Raw genomic sequence first — 17,524 nt, forward strand, 5'->3', positions numbered from 1 at the left:
CAATTCATTTTTCATGTAATATGTTCATGTATACAGTAAACTTCATTCATACCATATATTTTGTTGTTGTTATTTTTCCATATTTTATCTGTTGATATTCATGAACATGAAACATTTTTTAAATGACTTTTGTATTTTTACTTTTTCTTAAACCCGACTCGACCTAATATTTTTATCTGTTCAATTTTGATTCCTGTCAAATATTTTTATAGTACATTTTTCATTATTTTGAAGATTTTTTTTGTGTATTGCATATTTGTGTTTTGTTTCAGCTTTGTATTTTAGCTAATCATATATTTCTTTTTTATATTTAAGCTAAATATGTCTATTTGCTAATACTGTGGTTTTCTCTTGGCTTGTTGCTTGCTGTGGAAGCCAATGATGGAAATGTTTGACCTTTGGCTTGATCGTGCAACCTTGTTGGATAATGATGGCAGGAAAAGCACTACACCACTCGTCATAAATCCTCTAATACTTTTTAAAATCCTGTCCATTTCTTTTCCCCAGGCCACCGAGAACGAACCCGGCGACATGGACCTGAGCGGCCTGCCAGAGACAGCCGTGGACTCGGAAGAAGACGACGATGAGGAGGACATTGAGCGGGCGTCCGATCCCCTTATGAGCCGGGACATTGTCCGAGACTGCCTAGAAAAGGACCCTATGGACAGGACAGACGACGACATAGGTAAGACGATGGTTCACACGCACTTGACAAAACTTGATGAGGTTTATCCATTCGATGTGATTTAGTCTATAAGGATATATTCTTCCTCTGGCCAACATACAACCTCCCACCAATGACTTTATCACTAGTAGACTAGTGTAATCCATTTAAAGTAAAGGAGTGTCAATGGATGAACGTTTGTTCATCAAAGCCGTGACTCCGTGATGTGTGTTAGGCACGTTTGAGCAGGCTCGATGTTGACGAGAGGAGAAATAGGATGAGTCGGTCGTAGCGAGAGAAAGAGTGAGTGCCTTCTTCATCTCGCCAGCAGCAGCAGCAGCCTGCCCGTCCGTCTCCTAGCCCTCCCAAACCTCCCTCCCTGCCTCCCTCCCTCCCTCCTTCATGCCAGCAGGCTTTTTCTAGGTCACTCTCAGCACATCCTGCAGCCTCACCTCACCCAGTGCATCAAACATTCAAACGCCTCCTTCCGTACACGCGATACCTGCTTGTTGCCGTGACAACCGCAGACATGCTTGCATCAGTAGTTTTTTTTGCAGGTTAAAATTTTGGGATATTGAGCACATGCTAAAGGCAAAACAGTTAAAGTTGTGAGTTTTATGATGTGTTTATTCTTAATCTTGTCGTAGAAAAAAATATTTAATTTGTTTTTAGTGAGAACATAGGCATTTTTGAGAAGTGAATAAAATACGTGTGATGCAGCAAATTTAAATCTGCAGTCAGGTCACTGAGTCTGACGTGTCAGCATTTATTCTGCTCCCCACCCAGGTAGTCAATGGCATTGATGTCGGGCGTGACTGAGGATCAGCCATCTCAAACGAAGACATCAACTTGGGGCTCATCAAAATAAAAGTTTTTTTTTTCTCTCCCTCTTTCCGCAGAGCAATTACTGGAGTTTATGCATCAGCTGCCAGCCTTTGCAAATATGACCATGTCAGTTCGACGGGAACTCTGCGCCGTCATGGTCTTTGCTGTTGTGGAGCGTGCTGGTACCATTGTTCTTAATGATGGGGAAGAAGTAAGTTTATTAAGGCAACTCACATGATAGGAAATTGGGGTAAATCATGTTATTTTCAGAAGATTGGAATTGAGCGGGAAAGATGGGCTTTTTAAAATATATTTGTCTTGTTAAGTGTGAACACGTTGGTTGCCATTGATGATTCCATTTCATCACTGATATCTCCATCTCACTCTCCCTCTCATCCCTAAAATACACCTCACAAGTCATAGTTTTCTTCACTCGTTTCATTTTCCGCTCTATTAAAAATGAATGCAGTGTGTCTCGTCCTCCTTGGAAGTCCTCGGGCAGCTAAAGCGACACGTCTTTAAATGGCTATGTTTTGACTCACAATGGAAGGCCCGGCGGCTCTAGTCAATGGATTCACTGAGCATGTTTTGAACGTAGGAACTAACGATCCATGCAAAATGCTAGTACGATGGACCAACAATTATTCAGAAAAGTTGGGCGCAAAAAAAAAGTCTTCCTTAGACGTTATCTTTGTGGGATTATGACTTATATAATATCATGTCCCTGTTCCTCAACACATTGCCATCAAAAGAGGAACAATTACTACTATTATCAAGTTTACATCTATATAGTATATGATTAGTTCTGCTCAGTTTGTTTGAAATCAGTGTAAATTTTGGTTACCTTCTATCATCCAGTGAAAGAGCCCATAAATTTATGGGTGAAAATAGCCTTCTACCCGTACACTGCTTAACATTCAGCATGAGTGACATCTTGGTGTCTAAAAGTACCATGTTGTTTTTCCATCTCCAGCTGGACTCGTGGTCGGTGATCTTGAACGGCTCGGTGGAGGTGACGTACCCTGAGGGCCGCACGGACATTCTCTGCATGGGCAACAGCTTTGGGGTGTCGCCCACCATGGAAAAGGAGTTCATGAAGGGAGCCATGAAGACCAAGGTGGACGACTGCCAGGTAGTGTGTCTTTCACGTATGATTACACGGATGATAGTCACCGTAATAGTGGAGGTCGTTTGCCACTCATAGGCTTGCTATTGATGACGCGACACTCTCCAGGGGAAGAATTAATGATCCATTTTCACACATGGTCGGGATGACCTCTTACTTGTTACAAGTTCTACCAAAGAAACACCTTCAAATGTCTTCATTTTCACCTTAACTTTGAACATCAAGGATGACACACTTAAACATCATCATTGCTCCATTTTTTGTAAATGGCATCAAGATAATACAATGTCAATCTGTTAAATGACGATATAGATTCCATGTGGTATTTTTTTTAAGTCTTTTCTTTCTTTCTTGCAGTTTGTGTGCATAGCCCAGCAGGACTACTGCTGCATACTCAACCAAGTGGAGAAAAACATGCAGAAAGTAGAAGAGGAAGGAGAGATCGTCATGGTTAAGGAGCATCGAGAATTGGATCGAACGGGCACCAGGAAAGGCCATATTGTAATCAAGGTGCCTAACCGTGCAACAGTGACACCATGAATATATTGAACGTCATTTTCTCAGTTATAACACTGCCATGCTCGCTGTCATCAGGGCACTGCGGAGCGTCTTACCATGCACTTGGTGGAGGAGCATTCCGTGGTAGACCCCACCTACATTGAGGACTTCCTATTGACATACAGGACCTTCCTATCGAGCCCAATGGTTGTGGGCAAGAAGCTACTGGAGTGGTTCCATGACCCAAGTCTTAGGGACAAGGTATGTCATTTGCTGCCAGAAGTCCCTTTAAATACTACAAATTTATCGAATGTCTGGTGAATGAATGTCATGCATATTCATTTTTACCTTCTCCCTTTAGTTTTTGGATAACAATTGCAATATTTTGTTCAGGTAACGCGAGTGGTCTTGCTATGGGTGAACAATCACTTTAATGACTTTGAGGGTGATGCTGCCATGACTCAATTTCTAGAAGAGTTTGAAAATAATTTGGAGAGAGAGGTGAGTCTAAGAAATGGAAAACGGTCTGAAATAAGATGAGCTGCCCTTAAATAAGACGCAATTTTGTGTTAAATCTTCAGAAAATGTGCGGCCACCTGCGCCTGTTGAACATTGCATGCGCTGCCAAAGCCAAACCTCGTCTGGTGACGTTAACCAAAGCGTCCAGAGAGGCCGCACTCGCTTTCAGCCTGCTAGGAGGGCAAGATAAAGGCTTCAGGGTCTTCATCGACACTGTGGAGGCTGGCAGTAAAGCGGCAGAAGCGGGGCTCAAGAGAGGGGATCAGGTAATGCCCAAACTTGCTTATGCTAGTAGCTCCTTTGATCAATCACATCACACTAAAAAGCCTTTGCAGCGTGTCGAGCGTATTTCGCACACCACTCGTATTTAGAGCATTCATTGGGTGCTGTTATCTGGCCAGAAACCACACTAACAAAGCAGATGAGTAAACTTCTCATGTGACTAGTAAGAAAGTCAGGATCGACTACTGGTGGAACGTGTTAGTTAGAGAGCAAAATAAAAAAAAGAAGCGTGAGCTGAAGGGTTATGTTTGGATTGACAAGATTTAACGCAGATTCAGACACTCTCAAGAAGTGTTTCCAGGATTAGAGAGACTTTAGCTGGAAGCTCAAAACATGGTTAAGTGTGAAAGTGCCTGTGAAGTCCAGCTTGTTAGGAGCAAGCCAACATGACCTGACCGCAGAAAATCATTCATTCACGCATTTTAGCAGTCTTCCTTAAGAAAATCGAAAAAAACCCTTCAATTTATCATAAAAAAATAACAATTTGAAACCTGAGAATAACTTGAGTACTCGTATGTCTTGTTTTCTATGTCGTGAAGATCTTGGAAGTGAACGGGCAGAACTTTGAGAATGTCCAGCTCAGCAAAGCCAATGAGATTCTGAAGAACAACACACATTTGTCCATAACTGTGAAAACCAACCTTTTAGGTAAATGGCACCTTCACACACACACCCACAGATAATCCTTGCTGTAATGTCTCAGTTAAAAATGGCTTCTAACTCCCTTTTCACAGTGTTTAAAGATCTGCTATCCAGGCCTGAGCAAGAACTCCACGGCGACGTGGACGGCGAAGACGAGCATGATCGGAAAAACGGCGCACCGCACCTCCCCAAGATTGGGGACATCAAGAAAGCCAGCCGGTACTCCATACCCGACCTGGCGGTGGATGTGGATCAGGTGATAAGCTTAGAGAAGGCTAGCAAGAAGGCCAAGAGCAACTCAGTAGGCGGGCGAAACAAGCTGAAGAAGATCTTTGACAAGACACTCACCAGTATCTTGCCTCCTAAGCCCTACAAGTAAGTCGCCCATGATATTTATTATAGTAGCAAATCCCCCAAAAATCAACACTAAACTAAAAACAAACTCCAAAACTCCTTTAACTTATTGGCTGCTTTCAAAGCCCCGATTTTTAACTTTCTGTCTGTTTCGCCTAGTGACGTCTGCGTGGGCCAATCGCAAGACGACAGCATTGTGGGTATGAAGCAGTCCAAGCAGATCCCGCCAGCTCTCCCTGTCAGCAGCAACCTGTCATCATCCAACCCCGACCTGCTCCAGTCACATCATCGCATCCTGGACTTCAACAACCAACCCGGTGAGCCCTCCTCCTAGCTAATCCTGCACCGATTTTTAAAACAGCTTATCTTCGCTAATATTTACCGTCACGGTATTTGTGTTCTTCCAGTGCCGGTCATCTTGAGTAAGTACCTGGAAAATCCCGTGATTCTTTCCTTTACTATGTGCACAATTGCACCTTTCACGTTAATAAGTAGTTATTGCTAATTTACGGGAAAGCCTGCTTGTTCACTGGAGCTAATCGAGTTAAGCACTGACCACCTCCCTCTCCTATGGTTGTTTGTTTGCTTTTTCTTCATGTTAATCAATTGAATCACAAGGAATTCTGGGATGCTTGTGGAGGGCAAATGGGTTTGCATGAGTGGTTGCTGTGAAAAGTATGGAAATTAATTCTCCAAGAGTACATACTGGCATGTTATTTCGTAGTCCTAGCCGATGCCTTTATTTAATGTGTCGGTACCCAATATTAGTGTTGGTTTCTGTGAAACACTGGACACAATTCTAGTGGAACATGTTAGTAAAAATCTGGTGGTTTAATATAAGAAATGAATTTTTGGCAGCATTGCCATAAGTTATTGGGATACATCAGCATTTTGTCAAACCCACACATGCTATTTGTATTACTTTACTTTAAACTTCAATCCTTCTCCCGCAGATATGTCCGACCAGGTGCTTCGAGTGTTCAAAGCAGACCAGCAGTCGCGCTACATCATGATCGGCAAGGACACAACGGCAAAGGAGGTGGTGTCTCAGGCCATCCGTGAGTTTGCGCTGACAGCCGCGCCCGAGGCCTACTCACTCTGCGAGGTGTCCGTCACGCCCGAGGGCGTCATCAAGCAAAGGCGATTGCCGGACCAGCTCTCCAAGCTGGCGGACAGAATACAACTGAGCGGCAGGTATGCTGTAGAGTAGAGCAGTCATTTTGTAACACTTTTTCCATTATAGGGGTTCTTTACACAAAGCATGGTTCTTTTCAATGTGCAGGTACTACCTGAAAAGCAACATGGAGACAGAGACATTGTGCTCGGATGAGGATGCCCAGGACCTCCTTCGAGAGGGGCAAATCTCGTTGCTGCAGCTGAGCACGGTGGAGGTTGCCACGCAGCTCTCCATGCGCGCCTTCCAGCTCTTCTGCGCCATCGAGCCCACCGAATACATTGACGATCTGTTCAAGCTGCGCCCCAAAACGGTGGCCGCCACCAGCCTCAAGCGCTTTGAGGAGGCAATCAACCACGAGACCTTCTGGGTGGCCAGCGAGGTTACACGGGAGCCCAATCAACTCAAGCGCATGAAGACGGTCAAGCACTTCATCAAGATCGCGTTGCACTGCCGCGAGTGCAAAAACTTCAACTCCATGTTTGCCATCATCAGGTGGGCTCCAGCCAGAAATTTAAATGGCAAGCGCTCAATATTTTTTTATGCTTTAACGTCGTCTCCTCTCCTTCAGCGGTTTGAATCTGGCTCCCGTCTCTCGACTTCGAGGGACGTGGGAGAAGCTACCCAGCAAGTACGAGAAGCTCTTCAGCGACCTTCAGGACTTGTTCGACCCCTCCAGGAACATGGCCAAGTACCGAAACGTCCTCAACAACCAGAACCTGCAACCACCCATCATCCCGCTCTTTCCCGTCATCAAGAAGGATCTCACCTTCTTGCATGAAGGTACTCCACGCGGTAGATCCCCTGAATTGCTACGTTTACATAGGCAGATTTATTTGAAGAGGCCTCATATCACCATTATTTAAAAAAAAACATGAGTAAACATTGAATAATTACAAATATAACCATTTCGAAATGAATTTAGTCTTGATTATTAAACCACTATTTTTCTTGCTTCAGGTAACGACTCCAAAGTGGACGGTTTGGTCAACTTTGAGAAGCTGCGGATGATCGCCAAAGAGATACGCCACGTAGGCCGCATGGCTTCGGTCAACATGGACCCTAACCTCATGTTCAGGACCAGGTACTGAAATCTCTTTAGGCCTTAAAAAACAACAAGAAATACAAATACTTGTGAGAAAATTCTTCGTATGTCATGATTGCTGGCTGTCAAATTTGGTGGTGTTGAAGCTCTTTTCCTGTGGCTTCATTTTTCTACGTGGTGACCTTTGATTGTCTTTGGTCCTCTTTGGTGCTCTTTCCTGTCCTTAAAAGCTTGTTTTGTCTTCTTCTTACTCATCCATCCCCTGCCCCCTCCACACACACACATCTCTGTTCTAGGAAGAAGAAATGGAGGAGTTTAGGGTGAGTTTTACATGTGCTTCCACATTTCTTTGCTGGCTTTCTTGTTAACGGCTTGACTTGAATGACCTCACTAATGACACAATACGTAAAGTCTACCTACTATAATGCCTGATAATGACAACTAACACATTACTTTGTTGGTGGTTACCTACATGTAGAAAAAAATGCAACATAAATGCTACATTTTGTCATACAACCTCGTAATTCCATAGTAGTTCATTATAGATTTATTTTTACACTAATATCTTAGATATCTTGTCCCAGCAAAGTTGACATTTACAGCTGTGACTATTTGCACAACGTGTGTTCCAAAAGTTGTTTTTTTTTTTTTAATTTTCAAACAGTTGCAAACACACATTATAGGAGATCTATATGTCAGCCTGTCTTATCTATCTTGTCATTTTTGTGGTGCATAAATGCTAAATTTAAATCAAACAAATGGTAGCCTGCAGGGAAAAGTGTATTGTTATTATGAACGTTCTCCAATTATGGGCTTTATTCATTCCTAAAGATCTTTATCTTACTGCTTGTTAATAATGAGTTCATAATCTTCGCTAATATGCTTGTAAGACAGATTTCATGTGAATTAACCACAAAAATGTCAACTATGAAGATAATTAGCAAGATCTTAGCTGCTTACTTCTGCCTAGAATGCTGCTGAATTCTTTTAGGAACACTGAATGCTGGATTGTGGCATGTTTTGCAACACTAGACAATATCTATCTAAGTTAAGAGTGCCCTCTCTTAATAAATATGTATCTTGCCTAGATTCTCAATGTTTTTTCTGGGTTTGTGCTTGGTGTAGGTCCCTTAGTCAGGGCAGTGCCAATGCAGCAGTACTCGACGTGAACCAGACGGGTGGCCATAAGAAGAGGGTGCGCCGCAGCTCCTTCCTCAATGCAAAGAAGCTGTATGAGGACGCCCAGATGGCGCGCAAGGTCAAGCAGTATATAGCAAACCTCAGCTTGGAGACCAACGAGGAGAGCCTGCAGACACTCTCGCTGCAATGCGAACCCTCCGTCAGCACATGTAAGTCAGTCTAGAATTGCCAGGGGGATTTGTTTAAGACATGTGGGAAACAGAAAACCTTTTTTTTAACTGAAGGTATGACTGTTAGAATACTTTTTGGTGCTTTTTTTCCTGCCAAATTGTATATAATGTATAGGTGTGTGCGTGTGTTCTTGAGTATATACTTATTCTTAATACTATGGGGAAATATGGCTGACATTTTTCTTCTTATTTACTGTTCCATGGGGTTTTCAACCAATTCTATTTTCGCTCATTATGAATATAGCATCAGGTTTTTTTCCACCTGTATGCTTAAGTTTTCATGGAATAAGCATTTTTTTAATATTCTTATATTAGTGGTGTTTTAAACAGATTCCTAATATATTTTCCTGTTCATCTGTCCCTCCTAGTCTAAATGGATTGGACATCTAGTGCCGTCAATGGCAGCCTATGCATTAATAATGTAATTTTTCTCCTGTTTCTGTACATTTCATTGCATAATATAGCGTAACAAACCCGCTGGCGACACTCCTTGCCCCAACATGTGCTGTCATTACTTTTCCAGTGCCTAAGAACTCAGGGGTCCGCCGGGCGGACACCTCCCCCGTGGTGTCCAGAGCAGCCAGCCAGCAGAGAGGCCAGCTAACCAAAAGTCCTCAAGCCTTGCAGGTGCCTGCCGTGGCCCTGTACCCATCGCGCAAGAAGGTGCCTGTGAAGGATCTACCTCCTTTTGGTGAGATAATCCTTTATTCCATCCTTCCAACAAATCTAACATCTTTATAGATGCACAATGTAGTGTTTGCAAAACTTCAAATGCTGGCTGATAATACTGTTTGACATTCTCCAAGAATTAATCCCGGCCCACGAATAGATAATACAACTGAAAAGACCACAAACGCGGTCTATTTTATAGTAGCATTTGTAATTGGTGGACATTTTAGGATGGTTGGTGGTTGGAAGCTAAATCTTGAAGAGCACACATTGCATAGGATTGACACAATCATTCTTTGTAGTCGCCCATAGGATTGCCTGCATTTTAGTGTGTCAATAAAGGCCCTTTCCGATACAAGTATTGTTATCAATACAACATTTGTAACTGATGAGATGCACATAATACTTTTTTTTTTACATCCATATAGCAACATACAGTGCAATGACACAAGTCTTCAATCTTGCAATTATTTGGTGTACCTTAATACTGTGCATTAAATCCATATTCTGAGGAATGTGAGCGATTGTTGCCACCTAGTGTCCCTGCGTCACATCTCCAGATAAAATATATGTCTGTGTGCTCTTTCTGTTTAACCAATGGTAAAGATATTTTATTTGGTTCTTTATTTCAGGCACCAGCTCCCCGCAATCCTTGAAGAAGATTCTTTCACTGTCAGAGGAAGCCAGCGAGCGCCATCGCAGGCAACCCGAGGACTCGGCGACCTCTAACGCGTCCTCATCGCCGCCGGGGTCCCCGCAAAACTCCCCCAAGAAGGGTTAGTTAGTACACTCACTTCTCACTGCTGTAGTCTTACACCCTCTGGAGCTTGCTCTAATTGAAAACATTCATTGCCTCAAGAGAACTTCTAACTCCTCATTATTTATTCTTCCTATAATGTTTGTACGCATATTTGTTGAATGGAAATTGAGGCATCAAGGGGATAATGTTGAATTAGAATGATGGCAATTTTTTTTCATGCATACTATCATTTGTAAATTTGCATGATTTATGATTTTAGCCTCCAGTGGAAGTTGAATTGTCTTGTTTTGTGACCTAAACCATCTCAGGTTACAACCGGACAGGCGACTCGTACTCGGACTGCAGTCAGAGTGAGATGTCTTCCCGCTGCAGTCTTCTCAGCAACTTGTCCTTTGAAGATGAGCGGCGGCTGAGGCACTCGGGGTGTGCCGGTGACTCACAAAGTGGGGGCGCCCGCCTGGAGCGGAGGGCCGCCACCGATCCAGACCAGTACAGTCTTGGGTACGTGACCTCACCGCTAGTGCCGCCACATGAATCATGCACTTATCTTGCTTGGCCTAGACTTATTCTTGTGTTGGATTCGCAGATCGTATTCGTCGATGCAGGACTGCCGTGGCATTTACGCCGGATGCCCCACGGTGCTGTCGTCCCCCAGCTCTGAGGAGCTGACCCAAGATCAGGGGGACCGGGTGTCCTTGGACGCGGCTGACAGCGGGCGCGGCTCGTGGACGTCTTGCTCGTCCGGTTCCCACGACAACATTCAGACCATGCAGCAGGGCCGCAGCTGGGAGACGCTGGCTTTCGGCGGGGGGCTCCCGCCGGGCAGTGGGTCCGAGGCCCTGCTGTGGGCGGCACAGGCGCGGGGCAGCTGGGCCTCGGCCGGCTCGTCCTCATCTTCGTCCGCGGCCTATTGGGGCGAGGACTCGGAAGGCGACACGGGCACTATCAAGAGGCGGGGCGGCAAAGACGTCAACGCCGACGCCGAGACCAGCAGCATCACGTCCACCGGGTCTGAGGATGCCAAGCAGACGGGGCGGCCTTCGGCCACGCCCTCCCCCGTCACCGCCGCCTGTAAAGGACTCATGTGTGAGTGTCCGTTTAAATGCAGTTACAGATAGTATGGCACAATACCATTTTTTGAACTCCCGTTGTGCTCACAGCCCGGAAAGAGGGTCGCTACCGCGAGCCCCCTCCGACTCCGCCGGGCTACACGGCGCTGAGCCTGTCCGACCTGGCAGACGGCCAGTCCACGCCCCCTCCCGTCCCCGCTCCCGCCACATCAGCGACGGCGCCGTCGAGCCGCCGTCCGCCCGACTACACCACGGCGCTTCAGCGCTCGCGCATGGTGACGCAGTCCCCCGACTCGCACGCCCACCAGGCGGCGTCCAAACAGAGGGAGGGAGGCCCCCATCGATCCCGGGACGACGACGAGGAGGAAGAGGAGGGTGAGTCTCCTAAACTTGTCGCTCTGAGGAAGCTGAGGGCGCAGCGTACCCCCCGAGCCACCCAGCCGTGAGGGTTTGCGTGCGGGGGAGGGGGGGTCGCCCCCTTACCCTTCGGCAGGTAAAGACTGATTCATTAGATAGCCCCACACCCACCTGCCCCCACCCACCTAAATGCATGCCAACTCACTTGGACTGACACTGATCATTCCTTTGGTATATTACAATTAACCGTCATTTGTTTGTTTAGTGCAGACTTTTCATGCATGGAACCAGAAGCGCAATATCACCCCGACCCCACACAGACACCAAAAATTAGTGCACGCCATCCCCTGAAGTAACCTAGCTGTGAAGTTTCTGTGATTAATTTAGTAGCAGTCATTCATACTTTTCATTCATTAATCAAAGGGAAAACATACTATATTATTATATAAGAGGTGACATGAATGCTCTTTCGCTATCATTTGGAACGATGCAATCGTTCTAATTGGGAGTTAAAATAACAGCATTATAGGGAATATAGTTTTTAAAAATATTAAAATCTGCTTACTGCATAATACCATAATTGTCATTCAAATCAAATCAGCATTTCCAATTTGTGTTGCAAAATTACACTAAGAAAACTCGGTCGTCAAATTTGTCCGGGCAAATATTGTTTCCAATGATAGTCTAATCGCACTTTTTGGCGCTTGATGGAAATATACATATTTTTCGAGCATAGTGGTGACCTTCATGTTGTTGTTTTTTTTTGCTCTTTCCGCAGATGACGAGCAGGTGTCGGCGGTTTGAAAGGGTAAAAAACAGCAGCGTGCCATTTCGCCGAGCGACCAATCGACTCTTGTCGTCAAGCTACGTACGTGCCTGTTCTGCCGGGATCTCCTGTTGTCTCCTCCCCGCCCACCCGCCTGCCCGCCTGCCCGCCTTAAAGCATCATGGGGTGTTGACGGACCATGCATGCAAAAAAAAAAAGATACAGAAAAATACTGTGAAGAAGAAGAAGAGGAGGCGAAAAACGACAAACGCTGGCACTTTTGGGACAATTTCAAGACATTTAAAGAAAGAAAAACAAACAATGTTGACATCCTTCTGCACTAAAACAGACTACAAAAAAATCACGAGCAGCAGACATTTTGGGGAGGCTTTCAATCAGTCTTTTGCACTCCTGACCATCTCCAGGATGTCGGAACAGTGACGCCAGTATTAAAAAAACGTGCAACCGATAACATTTCACACGTATTTGACGAGCACTTTCAGCACAAAAATCTAGCCAATGCGCTCCTGGACGCCAGGGTAACCATTACAATAACAAAAAAGCACAACAACAATGACAAAAAAGGGGGATCTCTAAGAAAAAAAAAAACATAAGAATGTGGCGGCGTGAGGACTGGAAACATAAATTGTGACTCACATTGACTTGTCCCGTTTGTGTGAATGTGCAAAAAAAAAAGGCCTTACGAGCACATTGCGCATCAAGCAAGCAGAGTGAAATGCCTTATTATTCCACAAAGCTTCCTTGACATCATCATGGACCACTCCTAGGATCTGTTACACAAAAAAAGAGGACGAAACCGCTATTCTGATGACGAGGACTCGACAGAAGGACTCTTTGTTGTTGTTGTTGTTTTCTTAGACTTCGGTGGCGAAGGAATTCAAATTCCAAAAAAGAAAATGTATGTGGCAGAGGAGTGTTATAAAAAGCCACAAACATGAAAAAACGCTTCAAGTTTGAATGTTAAAGGAAGCAGAATCGTGCGTCTTGTGTTCAAATTGCATTGAAATAACATTACAAAGTAATGTTTGGAGAGAGTCCATTTCAGTTTAAAGTCTGTATGGAAACAAAAATCATTTTAAACAAGAATTATTCTGATAGTCTGAAGCCAATACGGCCCTAAAATGACATCATCGACGTTCCTTAATCTGCTGCCAAACCTCCCACCTTCAAGTGATTGGGTAAACTCATTTGTGAGTGGGTGCCTATTGCTTTATTACTGATAGACACCCAATCTATTGGAAGTGGAGGGTGGCAATTGTTAAATGCTAGTTTATTTGCTGCCATGCCTCCCATTTCACTTCATTATCAGCCCTCCCATGTAAAAAAAATGGAAATTTTGTGTCAGTTTTAGGCAAAGAGTAAAGCAATTTGGGATTGCCTGATACCACACATCTAGGTTTCGGAATTTAAAACGGTATTGGTGCAACGCTACTGATGATTTATTGGGATTCATTTTAATAATGCAAGAAGAAAAATAGTTTGCCGTTTTTTTTCTCGAAAATATAAATGCCCCTTTTGCCAGAAAAAGATTTGTAATTTTGCAAAGAAACACTTATAGAATAACAATAAAAAAGAGAACATATGAAGAATTTTGTAAAAAAAAAAATAAGAGAAAGAATCAGAAGAGTTTCTGCTAATATTCCATTTTGAATGTTGAGCTTCTCTGCCAATCAAACAGTGCCCCTAACCCCATTTTTGTTGGTCAAATATTTTCTTTCCTTCAATCTCAGATTCCCGCTGATCACATTGATCAGTTTTGGAGAAAAGGATGTTGGGTGGGGAGGGGGGTGCTTCAATAAATAGACTGAAGGGGGGGGGGGGTGTTTTCCACTGCAATGACACACTAAAAATGCTTTTGTTTTGTTATTGTGATATACGTTTTTTTGGTTTCGTTTTCTACGGACCACATTTGAAGACGTGATGTTGCACAAAAGGTGTCAATTTGATGTCGTGGTTAGAACTGCTACTGTTGTGATGATGACGATGATGAAGATGATTATAAAGACATTGTACATTTTAGTTGGTGATGTTCTCTTCCCTCTTGTACAACTCACACTTGTATGTCTTTTACAAAGACAATCGGTGGAGTATGTGACGTTTATTTCTTTCCTGATTTTTTTTTTGTATTTTTAATACAATAATTGTAAATATTGGTTCTATTTTTGTTCAAATGTATTACGTTTATGCCTCAACATCCAGTTTGTATGAAGCTGGGGATTAATAAATACTGCATTCAGAGTACGGTCACTGCTTTGATTTTCTTTTTAATTGGTGGGATTATTATATTGTATATTATATGCAGCACTAAAATTTACTTTTCTTTTTAAAAGTTTTCTTCAAACAACCAAATCCATTAGAAAATTAGTTTGACAGCCTGCCAACACGTTAAGACTTAAAAAATGCAATTTGCACATTCATATATATATAAAAATACAAAAAAAATATGGTAATATGTTACAAACATGGAATGCACCAATGTAACAATGCTGGTCATTTTTTTTCCACAAACCCACTAATGTTTTCAACATGTGTGAACGGTTTGGTATTGTATAAAATATATCTTATTACTATTTTTTAATTTAAGTGGAAAAACAATTAATAAACTCCTAATTGTGACAAATTATATTTTCATGAAATCCAATGCGTGAAGAAATAAAACAATACACAATAAATAAATGAGAGTGACAAAGGCCCTTCTTTTTTCCATACTTAACCTGCTGAAGTCTGCCGGCTGTAATGTGCAAAGTATTCCACAGGAGGGCGACACCCTCCACGAAAGCCCCATACTCACTCAACCTGCTTCACTGTTCCAAGTTGTCTCTCATTAGTAGTATATCCTTGTTTTTGTTTCAATGGTTTAACGCGAAGTATCAGATCTTGGTAACTCACAGCTAATTTGACCTCATCCACGCCCGATCCCCTAGCTACTTTGGGGTTTTTAATGAAATTAAAACGTCCAAAGGTTGTTTTAACTTGCACAAACAAGTTAGGACTCTTAATGAGACAATTTAGTAGGAGAACATGTGACATCGTGTAAGTACACTCATCCGTTTGTCTTAATCGAAGTTCAACGCTGCTAAATTGCAAAGATCACAAAAAAAGACTGAAAAGGTTTGAAGTAGTACTTTTATGCTTGACTTGGATGTATTTATATACTAGAACACATGGCTAAGATTGTTTACTATGATGTTTATTAGTTTGAAAAAGATCACAAAGACTAAAACACTACTAAACCTATTTTGACAAATTGTAATATAATCTGTGACCTGTTCATCTTTTTTCTATGATTCAGTCAAAACATAAAGTAAATGATGGCATGATGGATGTTCCAATTTCACTCAAGGAGAGCATTGATTTTGAAAGTTGAGATGTCCAAAGTGATGATGACCACAAGGAATCTGATGTTGATAACTTCATCATTGCAAACTTTGCAGGTAGGAACACTTCCTCTAAATATATTGTGATAATGCATAATAATAATAAGAGTGATGATATCAGCACAAGATTTCCACAGCAGTCTTACAAAGGTCTTTAGATGCAAAGCCCATCTTGACATTTAAAGAAAATTGAGTTTTTCCGAGAGGTGATTTACTCAAAAAGTAACCTACACTATAAAACCTTGCTTCTATAGTAAGAAAGTAGTACTATACATTATTCTCTTCCCACATTGGCAAGTCACAGGCCTTACTTTAAAGACACTTTAAGTATAAACTGAAAGAACTCAACCTATTCCCCTTATATTGGATTGTAATGGTGGCCATCAGTTATTGTTTGACTAAGCGTTGACTTTTCTCGGTTTGGCCCATCTGACAGTTTTTTCCCTCCCGCGGCGCTGACTCCATGTTTCTGCGGATGAAGGCGAGCACTTGCTCCTCATTAGCAGGTGTACTGAAACAAGAAAAATAAGAGGTGGAAAGTTCGGTAGAAAAGGGAGAAGGATTACGGGTGCAAGTTAAAGTTTTTAAGGGAAGAAGTTCAATCAAGTAAGAGCACTTTAAGTTCCGACTACGTGAACAGTTGCATCGTTTGACGATGTCTTTGACAGACTTTGCATCTTTCTCTTGGGATTACGTAATGCGGACTATGTCTTGGGGAAATGTCTTAAATATTGTGACTTTTTGTAGATCTGATAAATTAGAGGACAACTTTGAGAATTCTAGCAAAATGTTACATTCAAAGGTATGAGGATTTTTTTTAATGAGGAGAAATATAGTGTAAAAAAAGGTGTACATTTCAATAGCTTGTAAAAGTGATAGTTTGGTCAGTTTAGATGTTGTGGAGTGCTAATGTTGTGAGATTGAGGAAGGTCAACTTTGTGTTCATCCATCATGGGCCAACTGGCTGCTCCCGCCGTTGTTTCTCGCGCGTCAATGTTATCAGCACAACACAGACACGCCGGCCTTGTGGGGGGACGCTCGACTTTGGCCTGTTGTCTAAATACCCTCGTGGGCGCATATGCAAAGCATCAGGCAGATGGGGCTTCTTCTATTTCAACCGTTTGAAGAAATAGAAACAATTCCTTTTTCAACGTTGGACTCCTGTTGTACTTTTGGGGATTAAGATGGGCATCTTGCTTTATAAAAATCTTCGTTGTAACATAATCAAAAATACATCTGGTTTTCAGTCTATTCTTGTTGGAATACATCAGGGGAAAGAAATTGTACGATACTATACGATACATCACTAAGTAACCTTATTGATGAGTAATAAGGAATAACGTGCCAATTCTGTGTTATTTGTACTTTCCGAGATCTTCGTAAGTATAAATTATTTTTCGACTTTAAACGAATTTGTCACCACACGACATCCAAACTATTTTAAGCTGAACAGCGACAGTGGATGAACATTTATTGCCAACCCTCCCAATCCAAATAGCTTGGACGTGTAGCTCTTTGTTGAGTAAACTGCAGCTGTTTTGACTGATCTTTTAAAACTCCGTTGAAAAATAAGATACTTCTGATTCAATTTTGTAATATAGTATCGGTAATGAAAAGTTTTTTCTTATTCTATGGCTGAAATATTTTTACTCCCAATGGACGTCCAGTCCATTTTAAGCAGGATGCTGGCAGCAAATTAACAAACGTTAATTTAACGCTAATTACAATACCTCCCACTTAAACTAGGGATGGCTAGCGCGGTCAATGGAAGCCAATCAATTATGCAATGTCTAACCAAGCGATGCTAGCAATTACTTCAAACTATTTTTTTCCCCCTAAAAACGGTATCGATACAGTATCTGCGCCGGCCAAGACCACACAGCCAGGTGTGTAATGTTATTTATTTAATGGGGACAGCGCTCATGAGTTTGCGTGCTGGATCCACACTAATCACCCTCTTTGATTTTCTAGTTTTTTTCATTTTGCGAAACTTAATTAACTCAGT

General features: G+C 42.6%; 1 protein-coding gene across 13 annotated transcripts in view; it reads left to right on the top strand.

Annotated features, from left to right (window-relative positions):
• rapgef2b (Rap guanine nucleotide exchange factor 2b) overlaps window positions 1–12,284 on the top strand; it is a 52,634-nt gene extending 40,350 nt beyond the window's left edge. For 8 of the 13 annotated variants that reach the window (XM_077732573.1, XM_077732565.1, XM_077732567.1 and 5 more), the window contains 23 exons: window positions 508–685; window positions 1,564–1,700; window positions 2,463–2,621; window positions 2,973–3,125; window positions 3,210–3,374; window positions 3,507–3,614; window positions 3,695–3,898; window positions 4,454–4,562; window positions 4,649–4,931; window positions 5,070–5,227; window positions 5,318–5,332; window positions 5,864–6,104; window positions 6,193–6,579; window positions 6,656–6,867; window positions 7,045–7,168; window positions 7,426–7,449; window positions 8,255–8,478; window positions 9,023–9,190; window positions 9,801–9,944; window positions 10,237–10,429; window positions 10,515–11,014; window positions 11,089–11,491; window positions 12,134–12,284. In XM_077732573.1, the coding sequence (XP_077588699.1) occupies window positions 508–685; window positions 1,564–1,700; window positions 2,463–2,621; window positions 2,973–3,125; window positions 3,210–3,374; window positions 3,507–3,614; window positions 3,695–3,898; window positions 4,454–4,562; window positions 4,649–4,931; window positions 5,070–5,227; window positions 5,318–5,332; window positions 5,864–6,104; window positions 6,193–6,579; window positions 6,656–6,867; window positions 7,045–7,168; window positions 7,426–7,449; window positions 8,255–8,478; window positions 9,023–9,190; window positions 9,801–9,944; window positions 10,237–10,429; window positions 10,515–11,014; window positions 11,089–11,444 (4,242 nt within the window). In that variant the 3' untranslated portion in view covers window positions 11,445–11,491; window positions 12,134–12,284. The remainder of the gene's footprint in view (window positions 1–507; window positions 686–1,563; window positions 1,701–2,462; window positions 2,622–2,972; window positions 3,126–3,209; window positions 3,375–3,506; window positions 3,615–3,694; window positions 3,899–4,453; window positions 4,563–4,648; window positions 4,932–5,069; window positions 5,228–5,317; window positions 5,333–5,863; window positions 6,105–6,192; window positions 6,580–6,655; window positions 6,868–7,044; window positions 7,169–7,425; window positions 7,450–8,254; window positions 8,479–9,022; window positions 9,191–9,800; window positions 9,945–10,236; window positions 10,430–10,514; window positions 11,015–11,088; window positions 11,492–12,133) is intronic. The other 5 variants (XM_077732569.1, XM_077732578.1, XM_077732572.1 and 2 more) reach the window with 4 other exon arrangements.
• The last annotated feature ends 5,240 nt before the right edge of the window (window positions 12,285–17,524 follow it).

The sequence above is a fragment of the Stigmatopora nigra genome, chromosome 14 (genome assembly GCF_051989575.1).
Source record: "Stigmatopora nigra isolate UIUO_SnigA chromosome 14, RoL_Snig_1.1, whole genome shotgun sequence".
Lineage (NCBI taxonomy): Eukaryota > Metazoa > Chordata > Actinopteri > Syngnathiformes > Syngnathidae > Stigmatopora > Stigmatopora nigra.